The sequence below is a fragment of the Pristis pectinata genome, chromosome 11 (genome assembly GCF_009764475.1).
Source record: "Pristis pectinata isolate sPriPec2 chromosome 11, sPriPec2.1.pri, whole genome shotgun sequence".
NCBI lineage: Eukaryota > Metazoa > Chordata > Chondrichthyes > Rhinopristiformes > Pristidae > Pristis > Pristis pectinata.
The window spans coordinates 5,192,265-5,213,357 of record NC_067415.1 but is presented as its reverse complement, the minus strand read 5'-3'; the positions used below and the strand labels follow the sequence as shown (position 1 = coordinate 5,213,357).

The 21,093-nt window shown below is 42.4% G+C and overlaps 1 protein-coding gene across 4 annotated transcripts in view; it reads left to right on the top strand.

Moving 5' to 3' along the window:
- The window catches only part of LOC127575699 (52 kDa repressor of the inhibitor of the protein kinase-like), a 33,893-nt gene that overhangs the window by 602 nt on the left and 12,198 nt on the right, over positions 1 to 21,093 (top strand). Inside the window, exons 1-4 of one of the 4 annotated variants that reach the window (XM_052025660.1) lie at positions 13,472 to 13,730; positions 16,247 to 16,367; positions 18,093 to 18,167; positions 20,950 to 21,063. In XM_052025660.1, the coding sequence (XP_051881620.1) occupies positions 13,639 to 13,730; positions 16,247 to 16,367; positions 18,093 to 18,167; positions 20,950 to 21,063 (402 nt within the window). In that variant the 5' untranslated portion in view covers positions 13,472 to 13,638. Of the gene's footprint in view, positions 1 to 13,471; positions 13,731 to 16,246; positions 16,368 to 18,092; positions 18,168 to 20,949; positions 21,064 to 21,093 lie in introns of those variants that run through there. The other 3 variants (XM_052025659.1, XM_052025661.1, XM_052025662.1) reach the window with 3 other exon arrangements.

The window sequence follows — 21,093 nt, the reverse complement described above, 5'->3', positions numbered from 1 at the left end:
CGTGTCTCCCTCCCCCACCCACGTCTAGTCCTGAACTACTGTCCCATACCCCTCTCCACATCTGCCCCCCACCTCCTACACCTTCCCCTGTCTCCCACTTCCATCCCAATTCCCTCCACATTCCTGCACTCTCGTGTAATCCATAAAGTATAGAGGGAGGATGGTAATTTTTTCATATATAGGAACAATCCATTTAGTTTCATTCTCAGCTTTCTTCTCTGAGGTCCATGAATGGACTCACTAGCTTTGCATCTCTGCTGAGGATGTGTTAATGACCCATCATTACCAACTCTTCTGATATTCCTCAAGGTTTTTTGCTTTTAATGTGTTTTCAATCCAGATGAAATTTGCTTCCAGTTTGAGAAGAGTAGATTTATATACTTAAAACAAAACTGCAATTAAAATTCATCCAGAATTTGTCACTGACCTTACTTGAGAGCACCTGCACACAGTTAAAATGGGTTGCAGTAATGTGGGAAGCCTCCCATTGGACAATATATTGGATCATGTTAGGAGTGGACAACGGCCAAACAAGAAACATGGGATTTGGTGATATGGGAGCAGATTGATGGTTGATGCTGTTTGGAATGAGGGATGAGGAGTTGGAAAAGGTTGACTATTTCCTTGGAGCAGGGAAGTTTAGAGGTGACCTGTTGATGGTTTCCTAGGTGGTGAGAGTCTTTCATGGGATAGGTGAGTGAAAATTATTCCCTGTGGTATGTAGATCATAAATTGGAATTGACCAAGGATGTGGATGAGGTAGAATATAATTCTGTCAGGATCTGATGTACTATTGTGGGAAGCACAGGAAGAAATTGCTGGCGCAAAAAACAAACCACTGGAGGAACTCAGCAGGTCAGGCAACTTCTGTAGAAGTAATAGGATGGTGACATTTCATATCAAGACCCTGCATCAGGACCAAGGTTGTAAAGGTGAGGTAGCCAGTATAAAGAGGGGAGAGGTAGGAGCTGGCAAGCACTGTAGATGTTTGCCAGCTCCTGTGTCACTGTCTCTTCCCCCCTCCTCAATACTGGCTGAGGCAGGATCTGGCTCGCATTCACATCACTTGCCTCTCCGCTCCCCCATTGCCTCTTTATACTGGCTATCTCCACTTTACATTCTCAGTCCTGTCGCAGGATCTCGACCCGAAATGTCGAATATCTCTTTCCCTCCACAGATGCCACCTGGCCCACTGAGGTCCTCCAGCACTTCGATTTTAGCTCCAGATCCCAGCATGTGCAGTCTCTTGTGTCTCCAAATTGCTGGGGCCCCTGGCAAAGATAATTGTATATCCTTGTCAATGGGTGAGGTACTTGAAGTTCGGAGGTTGGCTAATTGTTATGCCTTTATTTAAGAAGGGCTGCAAGAACAAGCCAGGGAACTACAGGCTGGTGACTCTAACATCAGTGGTAGGTGAGTTACTGGAGGGGATTTTGAGAACTGGGATCTATCTGCATTTGGAAAGGCAAGGGCTGATTAGGGATAGTCAGCATAGCTTTGTGCATGGGAAATTGTGTGTCTCAAATTTAATTGAGTTTCTAGTAGTTAACCAAGATGATTGACAAGGGTAGTGTGATAGACGTTATCCACATGGCTTTTGACATGGTCCTGCAGAGAAGACCAGCCTGGAAGGTAAGATCACGTGATCCAGGGTGATCTAGCCAATTAGGTACACAATTGGCTTGATGGAAGGGGTCAGAGGGTGTTAGTGGAGGGTTGTTTTTCACGTTGGAGGCTTATGACCAGTGGTGTTTCACAGGGACCAGTGCGCGATGCCTTGTTGTTCATCATATACACTGGTGATATGGATGAGAATGTAGGTGGCGTAATTAGCAAGTTTGCGGATGACACCTAATCTGTGGTGTGGTAGACGGTGAAGAAGGTTGTTTCAGGTTACAACAGGATCTAGATCAACTGGAAAAGTTGGCAAAGGAATGGCAGATGGAACTTGTACAAGTGTGAAGTGTTGAATTCTGGCAAGTTAAACCAGGGCCGGACTTGCACAGTAAATGACAAGGGTCTGGGGAGTGTTGTAGAATGGAGAAACCTAGGGGTACAAGTACATAGTTCCCTGAAAGTGGTGACACTGGTAGACAAGTTGGTGAAGAAGACGTATGGCATGCTTGGTTTTGTCAGACAGGGCACTGGGTACAAGAGTTGGAACGTCATGTTTTAGCTAGATGGGACTTCATGGTATAGCTATATAGAATGTTGATGAGACTGCATCTGGAATATTGTGTGCAGTTCTGGTCACCATACTATAGGAAGGATGTGACTAAGCTAGAGAGGGTACAAAAGATTCACAAGGATGTTGCTGGGACTGGATGGCTTGACTTATAAGATGAAACTGGATAGGCTGGGACTGTTTTCTTTGGGGGTGAAGAAGGCTGAGGAGTGACCTTACAGAGGTTTATAAAATCATGAGAGGCAGAGGTAAGTGGATGGTCAGTCTTTTTCCCAGGGTAAGGGAGTTTAAATCTAGAGGGCATAGGTTTGTGAGAGAGATGAGATTTAACAGGGACCTGAGGGGCAAGTATTTCACAGAGGATGATGGGTATATGGAAATGAACTGCCAGAGGAAATGATAGAGGAAGGTATAATTACAACATTTACAAGATATTTGGATTTACATGATGCGAAAGGTTTAGGGGAGTATGGGCCAAATGCAGGCAACTGGGACTAGCTCAGGAAAGCACCTTGGGCTGAAGGGCCTGTTTCCGCGCTATATGACTCTATACCGTTTCTGACACAATGATGGACATTAATTCATTCAATGATTTTTGAAAATCTGTTTAAAGATGTGGACAAATTAGACAATAATGTAACAAAAAAACATCAGGTGCTGAAAATCTGAAATAAAACTAGAAATGCTGGTAACACCAGGTCAGTCACCATCTGTGAAAAGAGAAACAAATATTGATTGAAGCTGAAGAGCCTTTGTTGGAATTGGGAAAGAGAGATAACTGGTTTTAAAGAAGATGCAGCAGAGATGTATGGTACAAGGGGAATATCTCTGATAGGGTGAGGCCAGGGTTGCCATGGGGATAAGTTGATGGGTTAATGGGGTTTCTTAGAGGGAAATAATGGAACAAAAGCAATGAGATGAGGACAGTTTGAGTATACAAACCACAAAGGGGGAGAGAACCTGGGCGGACCTGTGGGAATGGAAAAGGAACACTGATTATGCGTTACTTGAAATTGGAAAATTCAGTGTCTGTACCATTGGGTTATTGGCTACCCAAGCAGAATGTCAGGTGTTGTTCCAGCTTGTGCTTGGCCTCACGACAGCCTTCTCACTCCTTCTCACTTCTAACTACTGGCTGCCTTCCCTCTAAGACCTGATGCACAGTTGTTGCTTGACCTGCTGAGTTCTTCCAGCAGTTTATTTTTTGCTCCAGATTCTAGCAGATGCAGTCCCTTGTGTCCTGTTAACCTTGTGTAAGAATTGAGAATGAGAAAACAAGTTAATTTTTGAGGAGCAGCGTAGGTGGAGGAGTGATGGGATGAACAAAACGAATCCCACTGATAAGGTGAGAACAAGTGAATTAATGTAGTAGTTGGTGTACCAGTTAGAAGTGTGTTACCCTTTGTCTGTGTAAAGTGTTGTTAACAGCAAGGCTATGGGACATGCCCAGTAGGCCAGACTATGCTCATAGAAAACTGAGCCGAAAAGATCACTGCAGAAGTTGCCAGTTTCGATACAGATGGAAAGAAAGTTACGTAAAGTCAAAGAATTCAGCATTGGGTCTGGAAGGCTGCAACATGCGTAGACAGAAGGTGGGGTATTGTTCCTGATGTTTATGTTGGGCCTCGTTCTTTGCACATTAGTTACCTACTGCTATCAATTACAGACTCCTCTACAGATCATTGAAGAAAACTTGATCCATTTTTGAAAGTGAAAAGTAATCAAATATTTCACCCAACTGGCTGATACTATTTAGGAATTTGTCATTAATCTGGGGAGAAGTGGAGCTTCGGTACATATTTAACAAGGGATTACTGCCTACTTATTTACCAATTAACTGTGAGTAGTGGTGTTCCACAGGGATCTGTGCTGGGACCCCTGCCGTTTGTTATGCACATAAGTGACCTGGATGAGTATGTTGATGGATGGGTTAGTAAGTTTTCAGACGATACCGAGATTGGCGGAGTAGTGAATGGTGTGGGAAACTGGTGACAGATACAGTGTGATATAGATCAGCTGCAGATGTGGGCAGAGAAATGCCCGATGGAGTTTAACCCAGATAAAGGCAAGACCCTTAACAGTGTTGAAGAGCAGAGAGACCTCGGGTGCAAGTTCATGACTCATTAAAGGTGGCTACACAGGTAGACAAGGTGGTTAAGAAGGCTTATGGAATGCTTGCCTTTATTAATTGAGGTATTGAGTTTAGGAGTCAAGAAGTTATGATGCATCTCTATAGAACTCTGGTTAGGCTGCATTTAGAGTATTGCGTGCAATTCTGGTCACCTCACTACAGGAAGGATGTCGAGGCTTTAGAGAGGGTGCAGAGGAGGTTTACTGGGATCCTGCCTAGATTGGGGGCATGTGCTATCAGGAGAGGCTGGACAAACTTGAGCTCTTTTCTCTGGAGTGGCGGAGGCTGAGGGGTGATCTGTTGGAGGTGTATAAAATGATGAGGGGCATAGATAGGGTGGACAAGCAATATCTTTTGCCCATTATTGAGTGATCCATTACCAGAGGGCATGCATTTAAAGTGAGAGCGGGTAGGTTCAGAACAGATGTGAGGGGTACGTTTTTTTTACTGAGAGAGTGGTGGATTCCTGGAATGCGTTGCCTAATAGGGTGGTGGAGGCAAACTCATTGGGGGCTTTCAAGAAGGGCTTGGATGGGCACATGAATGAGAGGAAAATAGAGGGATATGGGCATTCTTTAGGCAGGAGGGAATAGCTATGTGGGCCGAAGGGCCTGTTCTGTGCTCTACTGTTCTATGTTAATGTGTCTTGTGTTTATTTAAATTGGGAAAAAAACACGTTCATGCACACCCTTAAAGAGTGCTATTTAATGAGATATCTCATTTAGATCCTGTTATCCTTTTCTGGGGTGAGTATGTAAAACTGAACAGTTTGCGACTGGGGGCAAAGATGGTTGGAAAAGTTCGAGGTCCCATTTGTTGTTTTGGACCTGAGGTGTCCCACGTTACTTGGAGAAGTTGTTTTGAAATGAGGCAGGTGTAATTATGCACTCCATCCTAATCACTGAGAGTGGTCATGCAAGTAGATAGGGTGGTAAAGAAGGCATATGGCATGCTTGCCTTCATTGATTGTGGCATTGAGTAAAACTTTGGTTAGGCTGGATTTGGAGTATTGTGTGAAATCCTGGTCACCCCATTACAGGAAGGATGTGGAGACTTTGGAAAGTGTGCAGAAGTTCACCAGGATGCTGCCTGAATTAGAGATTGAGCTATCAGGAGAGGTTGGACAAGCGTGGATTGTTTTCACTGGAGCGTCAGAGAGTGAGGGGAGTCCTGATAGAAGGTTATGAGAGGCATAAATAGGGTAGACAATCAGAGTCTTTTTCCCAGGGTAGAAATATCAAGTACTATAGGACATGCATTTAAGGTGAGGGGGGAATGTTCAAGGGAGATGTGAGGGGGGGAATGTTCAAGGGAGATATGGGGGGGGTGGTAGGTGCCTGGAAAGGGTTGCTGTGGGGAGTGGCAGAAGCAGATATGATTGTGCCGTTAAATAGGCTGTTCAATAGACAGATGAATGTTCGGGGAATGGAGGAATATGGATTGTGTACAGGCAGTAGAGAATTAGTTTAATTTGGCATAGTGTTCTGTGCAGACATTGTGGGCTGAAGGGCCTGTTCCTATGCTCTGCTGTACTGTTCTATGTCCTAAATCACTGAGGACTGGAAAAATACTTGATATTGCTGAACATTAGTGAAATTTGCTTAAGAGTTTTGATCAAAAACATTCCTGATTTGTGTTTTTTTTACACATTTCTCAAACAATTGAACTTGCTTTTTCACAGGTTCATGTGGAGTTTAGGGTTATCAAATATGTATATAACATTCTTTCTCAAAACCACAAAATTGTGAAACTTCAGTCTTCAAGTTAATTGCCACCTACTCACTGTTTCCTGCATTTGTCTCTTTTTTTTCCATTTTACCTCAATTCTCAACCCAGCTTGTTCTGTTCTCTGTGGGTGAATTAGCCAACCAGCTGGCAATGCTTTCTTATGCCTCCACGCCGCCTCCATCTTCAGACATCCTGATTCATTCACACCTTGCTTTCTCTAATCATAAATATTTTCCAAAGTATGACAATGAGGCCAAGTTAGAAGTGATGTTCAAGAAATTTACCTTGTAGATAAAAAAAATCGTGTTTATTCACTTCTCATTACCAAACTGCACCAATGGGGAACGTTCCTACATTTAAAATAAAATGGCCAGAATGCATATGCTCGTCATGATCTTCAATGCACTGGGAGCAGAGTCAATAGTAACTTTCAACAATGAAATGTGTAAAACGTGCATGAAGGGGAGTAATTTATGGGGATATGGGAAAGAATAACTTCTTAAGGGGTCCCTTGGATCAGGAATGACTTGCTTCCACTTCGGTTTTGTTCCCACCAATGTGGGAACCGCAGACTCTTCCACAGGTGGGGCAGGAGCTGACTGACAGGGTGAGCAGCTGGATGGTTTGTGAGGTTATGCTGTCTTCCATGGCTGACGCGAGGTTTCTGATGCATGGTCTCGAAATTCTCAATACCATCCCTGAATGTTCCTTCTCCACTTTGAGTGGTCATGGGCTAGAGGTTCCCAGGTATCGGGGGGGATGTTACATTTCAATGAAATTCTGAGCACATCCTTAAATGTATTGCTTGGTTTACCTGGAAGTCTCCTTCCACATCATGATTTTTACATCAGAACTAAATAGTGTATACTTCAGGATTCTAGTGCCAGATATGTGAACAGCATGGTTTGCCCATCATAGCTCATTGAGGGTAACTAGGGCCTCAGTGCTGCAGATGTTGGCTTGAGAGAGGACGCTGGTGTTGTTTGCCTTCTCCTTCCAGTGAACTTGAAGGGTTTTGCAAAGACAATGATACTGGTATTTTTGCAATGCCTTGAGATGCCTGCTGTAGTTAATCCAGGTCTTGGGGATCATTGCCACCTGATAGACCATGAATTTTATGCCAGGTCTGAGGTTCTCAGCTGATGAAAGGCTGTGCTTGAAGGGAGCTGTGAATTTCGTCTTCAATGTCTGCCTTCGCTGAAGGGGTGGCTCCTGAGGTATTGGAAAAGGCTGCGTTTCCCAGAGTCTTGCCATGAACTTTCACTGCCAGAGGGCAATGTGATGCAGTGGGAGAGGTTGGTAGGGGATGTTGGGCTTGGGCTTGTACTCAGGTCCATATTCTTTATTTTGGGAGAGATTGTGGAACACCATCCTCATTTGGCTGGCCACAGAAATTTGTCTCCACTTTCATTTACTCCACAGCGGTATGCAAACAATGATATTAACCAATAGGTTTACAACAGAACCAACCCCGGTAAAGACCACAGTAAAACAAGACTGCATCACTGTTCCAGCGCTTTTCTCAATCTTGCTTGTTGCAGTGTTACGTCTTTCCTCCAACAAACTTCTGACTGAAGTGGAGCTAAGCTTCAGAGCTAATGGGGAAACTGTTCAATCTATGGCAACCACCCTGCAGAACAAAGGTCACTCAAACCTCAGTAGTTGAGTAGAAGTATGCAGAAGACACTTGGAGCTCCAAGACATTGCTGAATCATTCACCGAAGCGTGGGAAAGAACATGCTGACAAAGTTAGCATTATATTGTTCTTTCCAATTGCCCCTGAATAGAGTGGCAGTGTATGTTAAACCATTAGAAGGAAGTCTTATTGTGGAGTTGCATGGAGGCCATACAATGGACTGTCGTGAACCAGTTTGGTTTTTGTGCAGTCTGGTACTTGTCTTTCCAGATCAGCATTCCGGAAACTTAACTGCCATACTACTGTTGTGCTGAATTTGAACTCTTCAATTCAAATGCTTAATTGCAAATACCAAGTATAGGTGCTTGCAGTTTGCATAGTTTATTACCTGTGTATGTAAGGTATGGGTGCTCCAACATGCAGGATCGAACAAGGCTGCAGAGTGTTGTAGACTCAGCCAGCTCCATCACGGGCACAACCCTCCCCACAATCAAGGACACCTTCAAGAGGTGGTGCCTCAAGAAGGCGGCACCATTGTTAAGGACCCTCACCATCCAGGACATGCCCTCTTCTCATTACTACCGTCAGGAAGGAGGTATAGGAGCCTGAAGACCCACGCTCAATGTTTCAGGAACAGTGTCTTCCCCTCCTCCATCAGATTTCTGAATGGTCCATGAACCTATGAACTCTATCTTGTTATTCCTCTTTTGCACTATTTCTTTTCTTTTGTAACAGTAATTTTTATGTCAATACTGGTGCCACAAAACAATAAATTTCATAATGTTACGTCAGTGATAATATCTGATTCTGAGAGACAAGGTGATCAGCCTTGGTCATACTTGAAGTATCCGGAGTTCTCTGAATCCCGAACTTGGAGTATCTGCTTGTGGGTGTTGATCATTGGTCTTAGCTATTTCAGGGTTTGGTAAAGAATCAAGTCCTGTTTCTGGGACCCATCTTTCTCGTATTCCTTCTATTCTCCAGTGGGAATGGTCTGCCTTCTCAATTTACTCGTGGTCCAATCTATTCTGGCCAAATTCATCGCATCGCAGTTGGACTGTTGGCTGCCACAGCATCAGGTTCCATTTGCAACTTAACCAATGTGTATGATCTTGTCAGTGCAGCATAGAATTAATTACTCTTTACAATTCAAGGATCTCATTTGCCTCGTGTGTCTGGTGGTCTCATGACTGGGAAACTTTTAAAAACTTACAGAAAGAAACTAAGAAAGTCATTAGGAAAGAAAAGATGAATTATGAAAGGAAGTTGGCAAGTAACATACAGAAGGATACTAAGTTTTTTTAAATATATGAAGACGGAGGCAGCAAAAAGAAAATTACAGGCCTATTAGTCTGACATCGGTGGTTGGAAAGTTATTGGAGTCAATCCTCAAGGACGAGGTTATGGAATACCTAGAGGTGCATGACAAAATAGGTCCAAGCCAGCATGGATTCATGAAGGGAAGATCCTGTCTGACCAACCTATTGGAATTTTTAGAGGTAATCTCAAGTAGGATGGACAAGGGAGAGGCTGTGGATGTTGTGTACTTAGATTTTCAAAAGGCCTTCAACAAGGTGCCACATAAGAGGCTGATTAAATAAAATGAGAGCCCATGGAATTACAGGAAAAATTAGAATGGGTGGAGCATTGGTTGATAGGCAGAAAGCAAAGGGTGGGAATAAAGGGATCCTGTTCTGGTTGGTTGCCAGTTACTAGTGGTGTCCCGCAGGGGTCAGTGTTGGGGCCAATTCTTTTGACACTGTATATCAATGATTTAGATTATGGATTAAATGGTTTTGTGGCTAAATTTGCAGATGACTCCAACGTAGGTGGAGGAGCAGGAAGTGTTGAAGAAACAGAAAGGTTGCAGAGAGACTTGGACGGTTTAGGAGAGTGGGCAAGGAAATGGCAGATGAGATACAATGTTGAGAAATGTGTGTTTGTACATTTTGGAAGAAGAAATAGATGGGCAGATTATTATCTAGATGGGGAGAAAATTCAAAATTCGGAAGTTTAAAGGGACTTGGGGGTCCTCGTGCAGGATACCCTAAAGGTTAACCACTAGGTTGGATCAGCAGTAAGGAGCGCAAATGCAATGTTGGCATTCATTTCAAGAGGAATAGCGTATAAAAGTAAGGAGGTGTTGATGAGGCTCTATGGGGCACTGGTGAGACCTCATTTGGAATACTGTGTGCAGTTTTGGGCCCCTTAGCTTAGAACGGATGTTGGAGAGGGTTCAGAGAAGACTTACGAGGATGATTCCCGGAACGCAAGGGCTTGCATACGAGGAGCGTTTGTCAGCTCTTGGACTGTATTCATTGAAGTACAGAAGAATGAGGGGGGACCTCATAGAAACATTTTGAATATTGGAAGGATTGGACAGAGTAGATGCGGCTAAGTTGTTTCCCTTGGTGGGTGAGTCCAGGACAAGAGGGCACAGTCTTAGAATTAGAGGGTACTCATTTAAAACAGAGATGAGAGGAAATTTCTTTAGCCAGAGGGTTGTGGATTTATGGAATTCTTTGCCACATACAGCTGTGGAGGCCCGATCATTGAGGGTGTTTAAGGAAGAGATTGATAGGTATCTAATTAGTCTGGGTATCAAAGGATATGGGGAAAAGGCCGGGAATTGGGGCTAGGTGGGAGAATAGTTTAGCTCATGGTGAAGTGGTGGAGCAGACTCGATAGGCCGAATGGCCTGGTTCTGCTCCTTTGTCTTGTGATCTTGTGACCAAGCCTCATCACCTGGATATTTCTCTGTATTAAGTTAGGCCTATAGTTGTCTCTTATGACCATAGGAATTGCCACCTCTTTTGTCTGCCTGGAGGTCCTGTGTGTCACTGGAGATGTCTTGTTAAACCATCGTTTTTTGTCTATTACAACTAATTGGTCACTTCCCAGTTCATTACTTTTGAGATCCTGGGTCTTAGTTGAGGGAGCTAACTTTCCAATTTTTGGCTGTTGCTTAGAAGTTACAATGGAGAGTTGTCCCATATTGATCATTTCTGGGACACTCCTTTGATTAGGTTGTGATCATTCTCCTTGCTTATACTTTCTTAACATTCTCAGAGCACTTACAAGAGCATTAGCCAGCTCTGTGTATCATCACTTCATGATGTTGTTTAAGATTGAACACTGTGATTTCTTCTATTCTGTGATGGTTGTTTCAACCTTCTGACTACCACTGTCTCCCCCACCCCCTCCCCATTTGATCCTGAGGGCTCAGCCTGAAAGCATCTCATCAAAGTCGCATGTCTCCTTGGGCAGTCCTCTAGTGCAAGCTGCTTTACATTAAATTGATTAAAATTGTACACATAGTATATTCAGCATATAAAATTATCTGGCTGTGTACTATCAATTCTGCAACTATGACAATAATTCCTTTTATACTTGAAATTACCTGTTTCTGTCGGTCTCAGTCCCATTGTAATATGAAATCCTGCTCTCTGTTGCCATGTGAACGGCTTCATTTTGAGTCTTCAGTTTAAGATTTGCTGGTTCTAATACTATTATGTTTATAACCACAACCCATGGTTCTAAAATATCCATTTTCTAGGCTTGTGAGCTGTAGAATACCCAAGGTATAATATGCTTGATAAGGAATAAATAAGTGAACTATATGAATCAGATATTTCTTTCCTGAACTGAATTCACTGACTGATATGTGTATGTGTGTGTATATGTATGTATGTGTGTGTATGTATGTGTGTGTGTATATGTATGTGTGTGTGTGTATATATAGCTAGGTTGTCACTAAGCTGGTTTCAGCACACTGTGCTAGACAAGGGGAAGCATGTGGGTTTTCTTGATTTTGATAGGAATTTGTTAGGTTGTTGGAGGATGGATGCATGGTCAGTCGATAAGAATTCATTTAGACTTGGAAGCGGTACTTTTGTTTCAGTGACTGGTTAGGAGTTCCTGCCTAGGTCCTTGCATTGAGGCAAGGTGACAGAAGGTATCCATGCCAACGGATCTGTTTTCCACCAAAAGAAATGAAAAACTGGCAATGAATATAATTTTTGAATATTTGTAGTCTGGTTTCTGCTCATGAACAATGCAAACATTCAAAATTGCCCACGACCTTTTTTGGTTAAGTTAAAGATCGTGTAGTGCAGTCTTGACAGCCATTAGCCACTTGTCCAGTTGGCCAATCTTCATGTTTCAGTGTAGAAAGTGCATTAATCGAGGAAGTTTTTGTTTGGGAAATTACAGCCAAACCACTGCTGCCTAACTTGTAAATGTACACTTCTTACAAGGAATACTGAATGCCAGGGAATACGAAAAAAAATACACCAGGATTTCCTGGTTTGTGTGGCAGAGCAGCACATCTTAACAAAATTTTACTAACTGAGCTATTCCAAAGACCATTTTACCAAGTTTTTTTTAATTCTCACCACCACCCTTCACTTTATCTGGGTGTTTCCAATTCTCTTGTGAAATAATTGACATTGTTTATTTCATTCTGCATGAGCTAATTCCATAAATATTTACAACCTTTAAATACTTCCAATCTTAAAAATCTGCCGAAAGAAGGCCCAACTTTAATTTTTCTTTGAAATTTTGCAAAATCATTTGTTGTTTTTGTATTCTACTTATTCTCTACAACTTTTCAGCAAGCAGTACCTATTTGAAGGAATTACTAATTTAAAAAAAATACAGCCTTTCAAACAAATGTGCGTCATACTTGCTATTGCCACCAAGACGAATATGCTATTTCAATTTGGGACATATACAGTTGAACCAAAGAAATCTAGGATGATTTCCATCCCTGAAGATCCTGACAATTTGTGGTGTTTATGCTAAATGCTGTTCCTGCGGAAATTTGAAACTTTTTTGAAAAATTGTTCCAATAAATAATGCTGCTTTGTCCTGAAACAGAACATCATTGAAAGTTTTGTAGATCAGTCATTTTTGCTGAGATTGCTTTTGTGTTCATAATGCCTTCAATATTGAAATATCCTAAATGTATTGGTTTATTATTGTCACTTGTACCAAGGTACAGTGAAAAACTTGTCTTGCATACTGATCGTACAGGTCAATTGTGTAACACTGTTATTGTTTTTACCTGTACTACATCAATGCACTCTGTACTGACTCAATGGACTGTGTAATGAATTGACCTGTACGATCGGTTTGTAAGACAAGCTTTTCATCTACCTTGGTACAAGTGACAATAATAAACCAATACCAATTCATTACACAGTGCAGTTACATTGAGTTAGTACAGAGTGCATTGATGTACAGGTAAAAACAATAACATTACAAAGTGTCACAGCTACAGAGAAAGTGCAGTGCAATAAGGTGCAAGGTCACAACAAGGTAGATCGTGAAGTCAGAGTCCATCTCATCGTATAAGGGAACCGTTCAATAGTCTTATCACAGTGGGGTAGAAGCTGTCTTTAAGCCTGGTGGTACGTGCTCTCAGGCTCCTAATGGATTCTTGAAACAATGCCACTGTAGATCTAAAGACAAGTGAGAGAGAGAGAGAGAAGGCTATTTAAACACATTATTAATGAATAAATTTAAAAAGTGAAATGCATCAAATGGGACGCGTTTAGAATCCAGTTCGATGAATAATGATCACCCTCTTCCTCCCCAAGCCTCAACACACCTTTTTGTCTTGTGGAGCCATAATTTAAGAAGAAATGACTTGCTCTTAACAGCATTAATTTTAAAGTTGCAACAACAAATCTCAGGATAACAAGGCACTATGAACCTCCTGTTGACACTGCAGCTGATCTTTGCAAACAGCACTCTGCACTGGCAGTCGTGTGTCTTTTTTTTTGGCGCGTCAGCGTGGCGCATTGTGGTCTTGCGGAGGACTGGCTGGACCTCCCGACCAGCAATCTGTAGCGGGCGACGCGGCGAAAGGAAAGGCGTCCGTGCTCGCTTCAGAATCCCGCCCCCACCCCGTTTTGGGGAGGTAAAGCTAGAGGGGGGTGGGGGGGGAGGATAAACATGCCGAATTTCTGCGCGGCCCCGAATTGTAGCAGGGGCAGCACCAATTACCCGGACCTACCTTTCTTCAGGTTCCCCAGAGACCCCGAAAGGTGAGGAATGAGACTGCTTCATGGATGTGTTTTGGTTCCAGCAGAGGCCCCCTCCTGTCGGGACGCCCCCCCCCCTGGGAGGGTGCTCGTCGTGGGGGTGGTGGGGGTGTGGTCGAGCTCTGTCAGCGAGGATGAGGCTTATTTTCAGGCTTGTGTTTCCACTTTCCGTCGCTAGGCCTCGCCGTCTCGGGCGGGCGGGAGCGGGGAGCGCATGCGCAAAGGCGCTCAGCTGTTCTCTCTCCCCCCCCCCCCCCCCCCCCCAAAGTACAGAGGATGCACAGAAACTGGCCATTCGTCCACCTTATTGTCATCTCAACCCATTAAGGTTAAATGCACCCGGTCTGCTGATACACAATACTGGAAATGGTCACTTAAAACGGCATAATTGCAAGGAGAATTGCTGATCATTTCGGGGCAGTGTTCTTTTAGTTGTTCTATTTTCACCTTCATGTTTTTGTGAATTAGATGAAATATCTTCCATTTGCCTGGATGAGTGAAGCTCTATTCAAGAAGCAATCCAGAATAAACATTGGCATCCTATTTAGCTGAAATATTTACTCTCTTCACTTCAGCCCATTGTAGCTACAGTGCAAGCTGCCTACATTTGTATGTTGCTCATCAAGATTATTTTGATACCATGTGCCAAACCAGCAAACCCTACCACCTAGAGATATCAGCTCAGCAGGCCCATTGGAACTCCAGGACCCGTGGGATTTGCCCTCCAAGATGCATCTTCACTTGGAAATGTATTGCTCTGGTCTAAATTCTGGCAGTTCCTACCCAGCAAAACTGGAAGACCTTTGCCAGTAGGCTGCAGCGGTTCGAGAAAATGGATTGCCGCCACCGCCCTCTCGAGGCCATTTGGGAATGAGCAATAAATCCTGGCCTTGCTAGTGACACCCACATCACATGAATAATATCTTCCCTTAGGAACTTTTTCTAAAATGCTTTGCGGCTAAGGAAGTGCATTTCAGCTGTTGTGATGCAGGAATCTTGGTAGCCGGATTTAATTTTTCAAGATCTGGACATCACTGGCAGAGCCAACATATATTGCCTATCTCTAATTGCCCTTGTACACACCAAAGCAAGGTTATCTGTTTTAAATTCTGCTTGTGCGACGAACGTTAGCCAAGATACCAAAGATAGCTCCCCTTGCTTTTTGAATAATGCAGCAAAATCTTTTCCTCCACCCAAATGAGCAGACAGCACCTCAGGCACTGCAGCTTTTCCTCAGTACCACACTTACTGTGCACTTGTATCTGGAATAGACTTGGACCCACAACCTTCTGACTTTGCAAACCACTGAGTCACATCTGGTGAGGTCCATTAGTCCCAATTCTCCATTCTGTGGGAGTTGGTCTCTCCTCTTTCTTTAAATAACCTGCACCCTTGATACACACAGTGTATTAACATTTTAATCATTGTGTGTTTTCCCTGAAATGTCCATTGACACAATGCATCATCATGTGAATCCTGGACACGGTTGAACTGGGTCCTTTTTGTTTTTGGAACAATCCTGTTCCATTGGAGTTAGTGAGAATCTTGAGCACATTGGGTTTCACCTTAATGTCATATTTGTGGCTGGGAAACAGATTGGCCAATGCTTTATGTATGTAGGTTAATTCACTGATCCCAATTAGAAAATATAGGTTGCGAATCAGGAGAGACATGAGTTGCTCTCATCCAAGGATACAAAAGAGCATAAGAATGAATGGCATTGATCGATTTAAGCTTTCTTGCTTTCAGAGCGATACAGTCTCCCTGAAGTTCAATTAAGATATTGCAATTAGGCCATTGAAGGCTCTGGTGCATGCTTTACCTGTCAATGGGCAGGTAGTTGCTCTTCAGACAGTTTATTTCGTACAGTTAGTCACAGTTGCTGCTTCCTTTCCTCCTTTTCTACCCCTATCCATTATTTATTCTGTTTGAGTTTGTTGGTAGGATATCCATATGGGTGTATGAGGGTTTTTGGGATGTCGTGGTAAACAGGCAGACAGAAGGAGGGAGAGGATTCTGTTCTCCAAGAGTATGTTCCAGATGGTGTTCATTCCTGATAGAAGCCAGCAGCAGAAACTTGCATTTACTTACTGCTTTTAGGATAGGAAGGTGTTCCAAGGTGCTTCACAGGAGCGTAAGTAAATAAAGATGCTGATTTTTTTTTTAATGGGTTATATGTATTAAAAAGGCAGCTTGCTTTATTAATGGTGGTTGCAGTCTATCGTGCTGGAGAGAGAAGCAAATGGGAGCAATGTATATCACCTGTCATAATTAAGGCTTTCCAATCAATAGTAAATTTAGATCACCTTCATACAGATCTGGAGCTGTAGGCTTGCACTTTCTTTTGTTGTATACAGGGGCACTTGAAGCAATTACATTTGCTATTTGAAAACAAAGTTATTGGTAAAAGGAAATATTTTTGACATGGGGTTATCTACCGTGAATACTGTAATTTAAAATTTGAGAGCTCTCTTAGGTGTTGGGTAATATGAAATATTACTCTTCTTGTGTTAATATAGGTGTCAGAAATGGGTGGAGAACTGTCGGAGAGCAGATTTAGAAAACCGTTCCGCTGAGCAGCTTCACAAACAATACAGGCTATGTGCGAGACACTTTGAACAATCTCTAATATGCACAAATGTAAGTTGGAACTTGTACTTTGGCGAGCTGTAACAGATACTTGGATTAAATGTGTAGAACTAATAAAGATGCTGAAGTCTTGATGTCCTAATTTTATCATGTTTGTGTATGGTCTTTTGATCTGGCAGCAGGAAAGACTAAGGCTACAGAAATTTAAAAAAGATCAGACAGTACTTTATTGGGAGGACTGCAATATGTTCTCGGGAGGACTGCAATATGTTCTCAGAAGCACAAGGACAGAATGTCATAATGCAATTCATCCAACTTTGTCCTGTGCCCTTTGGGTTATCTAATAAAAGTTTATCATTCATTCCTCTATGTACCTCTGACAGTTACCACTAATATTTTTTTTATTAACATGCACTCACAGTTTCAGATAGAAGCAGGAAAATCAAAAGTGACTGAATTTAGCAGGGAAAGAAAATGACGGAGAGTGAAAAAGAATGCTCTGCAGTAGGAATAGTTCAGTTCATCTCATTATTTTAGAGTAGAAAAAACAACCATAGAAAGTATCATAGAAAAACAGGACCAGGAGTAAGCTATTCGGCCCTTCTGGCCTCCACCACTTGATATGATTCATAATGATTCTTTATCTCAGTACTAAGGATCCTCTCTCCCAATACCCTTCCATGCCTAGCAATCAATGTCTCTTTGAACATAATCAGCAGCCTTCAGTAGCAGAAAATTCCACAATATCACAGCCCTCTGAAAGAAGAAATTTCTCCACCTTGTATTCCCTCTGTCTTTTAGGTTAGTAGACTAAAAACTGCACACAGTTCTCCAGGTTGGTCTCATCATGGCTCTGTATAATTGTAGCAAGACATCCTCGGTCCATTTATCACCTTCAGTGCTTGCTGCACTTGAACGTTTGCTTTCAATGGCTGGTATACAAGGACAAGCACAACCAGGTCCCTTTGTACATCAACATTTTCCAATCTAAGTAATACAATTTAAATAACGCTTTGCCTTTGTGTTTTTCCTACCGGTAGATAACTTCACTGCACTGCCTTGAACTTGCCAACTCACGCAACTTGTCTAAGTTGCCTTGAACCCTATTTGCATCCTCTCAATTTACATTCACACCCAGTTTTGTGTTGCGTGCAAATTTAAAGTATTACACTTGATTTCCTCATCCAGATATATTGTGAATAGGTGGGGCCAAAGCACCGAGCGCTGTGGTACCTAACAAGTCATCACCTGCCACTTCAAAACAAAAAAGCCCTTTTATTCCTGTTTCCTGTATGCTAACAATTTTCAATCCATACCAGTGTATGTCCTTCAATCGTATGTGCTTTAATTTTGCACAGTAACCTCATATGGAACTCTATCAGAGATTTTCCGAAAATCCAAATACATTGCATTGATTGGTTGTCTCTTATCCATTATGTCCTTTTAAAAAAAAACAAATGGGTTTGTCTGTCCCAATTCTCTTTCATAAAGTCCATGTCAACTAATTTTTTTAAATGTGCTTTAGTTATTTCCCTACTATTGATTTGAGGCTAACTGGTTTGTACTTCCCTGATTTCTTTCTTTAAATACTGAGATTACATTTACCACCCATAATCTGCAGAAGCTTGAAAGATGACAGCCCATGAAACTACTATTTCTATGGTTACTTTTCGTACTTTGGGATGCAGGTTATCAAGCCCTGACTTCCGGTCCCATTACTATCACCAGCACTTTCTCTATCAATACTAACTTACTTTAATTCCTCCTTTTTACTAGACTTTTGATTTGGATTTAGTATGGCCACTGTTGGAAGTCTCACAAAACAAGAACGACTGCAGTTGCTGGAATCTGGTACAAAACAAAGCGCTGGAAGAATTCAGCAGGTCAAGCAGCATTTGTGGAGACAAGAGGTGTAAGTCGACGTAGGTGGACCCAGATGGGAAGGGGATAATGGGGCAACCTGAACCAGGTGGGGGGAGGGAGGATGGGAGAGGTGGGGGAAAAAAGTGAATGTATGCGAGAGGAGAACACGAGGGGTGTGGGTTACCTGAAATGGGAAAATTCCACGTTCATACTATTGGGTGTAAACTATTCAAGTGCAATGCAAGATGTTCTTTCAAGTAGTGTTTGAGTGGGAAGGAGAATTAAAATGGCATGCAACTGGAAGCTCAAGATAGCAGTTGTACATGCAGACTAGGTGACTATTTGTGGAGCACCTGTGCTCTATCTGCAGTGGCCATTTGAGCCTTTGGTTGCATCTCATTTTAACTCCTTCCCGTTCCCACACCAACCTGTCAGTCCTTGGCCTTCTCTATTGCCTCTGAGAGGCCAAATGCAAATTTTAAGAACAACATCTTGCATTCCTCTTGGGTAGCTTACAATCCATTGGCATGGACATTGAATTTTCCACTTCCAGGTAACCCACACACCACCTCCCCACATGCACACAGCTGTCGACCTAGTTTTCTTCTCCCTCACCTTTCCCATCCCCCATCTGGTTCCACCATCATCCACCAGTCTCCTCCTCTTCTCCTACAACCACCAGCCTCCTCCCACCCCCTGGGTATAGCTATATACAAGCAAGTTTTCCTCTTTCCCCCTTAGTCCTACTACAGGCTCTTGACCTGAACCCTTAGCCTCTACAGGTGCTGTTTGACCCACTGAATTCTTCCAGCAGTATTTTTTTTGTTGGATGTTTCCCATTCCTTCTCCTTTGACATTCTCAAATGGGAAATGGGTTTCAATACGAGTATTAATGTGGAAGTCTTGTTTCATTTGTCTTCCACCTTTCTGGTGATTACACGTTACAGTCGTAACAAAGTTATTGACTTAATCATGGTAATTAATCTCTATTAGTCTGCAACAGTGAAATAATTCAAGATAAATCCTGTGTGCTGTGGAGATTATTGGAGCATGTGACTGCTTTCATATCGTTTTGCTGTACTTGTATAATGTTCCCTAAAATATTGATCTATATGGATTTGAATAGATAACAGATTCTCTGTTTTCCTTCCATCTCTAGAGAGCCTATTCCATAGATTGATCTTTCACACACTTAAATATTGGCCTGGATCTTTGCCCTGGGGAAAATAAACAATGTTGGGGGTCAGGTGACATTAAAACTTTTCAACTAAGAAGTAAGCCAATCTGAAACCCAATTCCAACCTGCTCACTACTGGATTTAATAGACACTGGACAAAGATGGGAAGCTATCATGTTCCTTTAGTCGTGTTGATCAGTTAAATATTTCATTGAGACAGCCAGCTTTTGATTTGGCCTGTTTTGTTTTTTTAACCTTGGCTGCCTGAAGTTCCTAGGCATTATGAAACCCGAGGTAAGGAGTGCATTGGGGAAAGGGAGGGTGCTTCAAGAACCCTAGGGTTGTGGATCAGACCCCATGCTTCTTTTAACACCAGGAACCAAATTAACTGTGGCTTTGACCTCCACTGGAACGTTCCACACACCAAAAGCCAAGCCTCTCAGTCAAGCAGTCTTATGGATATAATGAGCCTTTCAGAGTAAAAGTATCCATTCCATGAACCAAGCTTAAACTGGAATTCCCTCCTTTCCTGAAAGGAGCACTGGCAGTCCCCCTCCCTCCACCCCTGCCTGAAAAGTCTGCTCCTGTTAGGATTCAGCCCTTTTTTTTCCTGTGGATTAATTGGGTGGCACAGCTTGTCGAGCTGCTACCTCAGAGCTCCTGTGACACAGGTTCGATCCTGACTTCTGGTGCTGTCAGTGTGGATTTTCCATGTTCTCCCTGTAACCGTGTGGGTTTCTCCTAGGTGCTTTGGCTTCCTCCCTGATCGCAAATCCTTGCTGGTTGGTAGGTTTATTGGCTACTATAAATTGACTCTATTGTTGATGGATAGCAGAAATTCTTCCTTTTTCAATCTTTTTACTAGTTTGCAAATTAATACAGAACAGAAATTAATGGAATGGGGGCAGAATAGGCTACAAGGGAAATTAGTGGAGGATTAAGATTGCTGTGAGCTGGCATAATGTGAGGCCTGAAATGTCCTCCTTCCATATCATAAGGAAGTATATGGAAATGTTCATCTTCTGGTTCTACTGTCCTGGATAATGTAAAGCAACCTGATTTGGTCTACTTTTTCCATTTCCTTTATTTATGAAATAGCAATTGTAACACATGGAGCTTTACTTTTCTATTGTAAATAGATGATGCATTTGCTGTCCTTAATCTGATTCCTCCATCCATTCGATTGTTCTGCTTGTTTTCTTCTGTCTCTGTCTAAATGTTGCTTAGTTCATATTGCAGCAACTGTATACACAATCCTGTGTGTGGAGAGATACCAATAATATGTTAGTAGAGCCAGTACAGTATTTTGACTAAATATTAGCATTCTAATGAGTCTCAAGATCTGAAATGTTTTGTTTCTGCAGAGCGTTATAATTACTGTATATATTATAATTATGGTGTCTGCAGCTTTTGAATAGTTTGTAGTTCTCACTCTTGGCTGCAAAATGAACAACTAACTGAAGATTCTGAGGCTGTTGGAGCTTGTGGTAAAGGAATGGAGAAAATGAGAGTGGGAGAACTTAAAAAAAAGAAGCATTTGACATCAAAATGTAACATGTAACACAATTTAAGGTCAAACAATTCTCTCCCTAGAGCCCTTACAGAACAGTCCTCAAGGATAATGCTGTGCCAACCTTGTTTGACTTGACAAGTCATCTCAATAAACCTGAAGGCAAACACAGAAAGCACAAGATGATAAAAGAACTGGTAAGTTATTGTTCGCAGTGATGATCAACA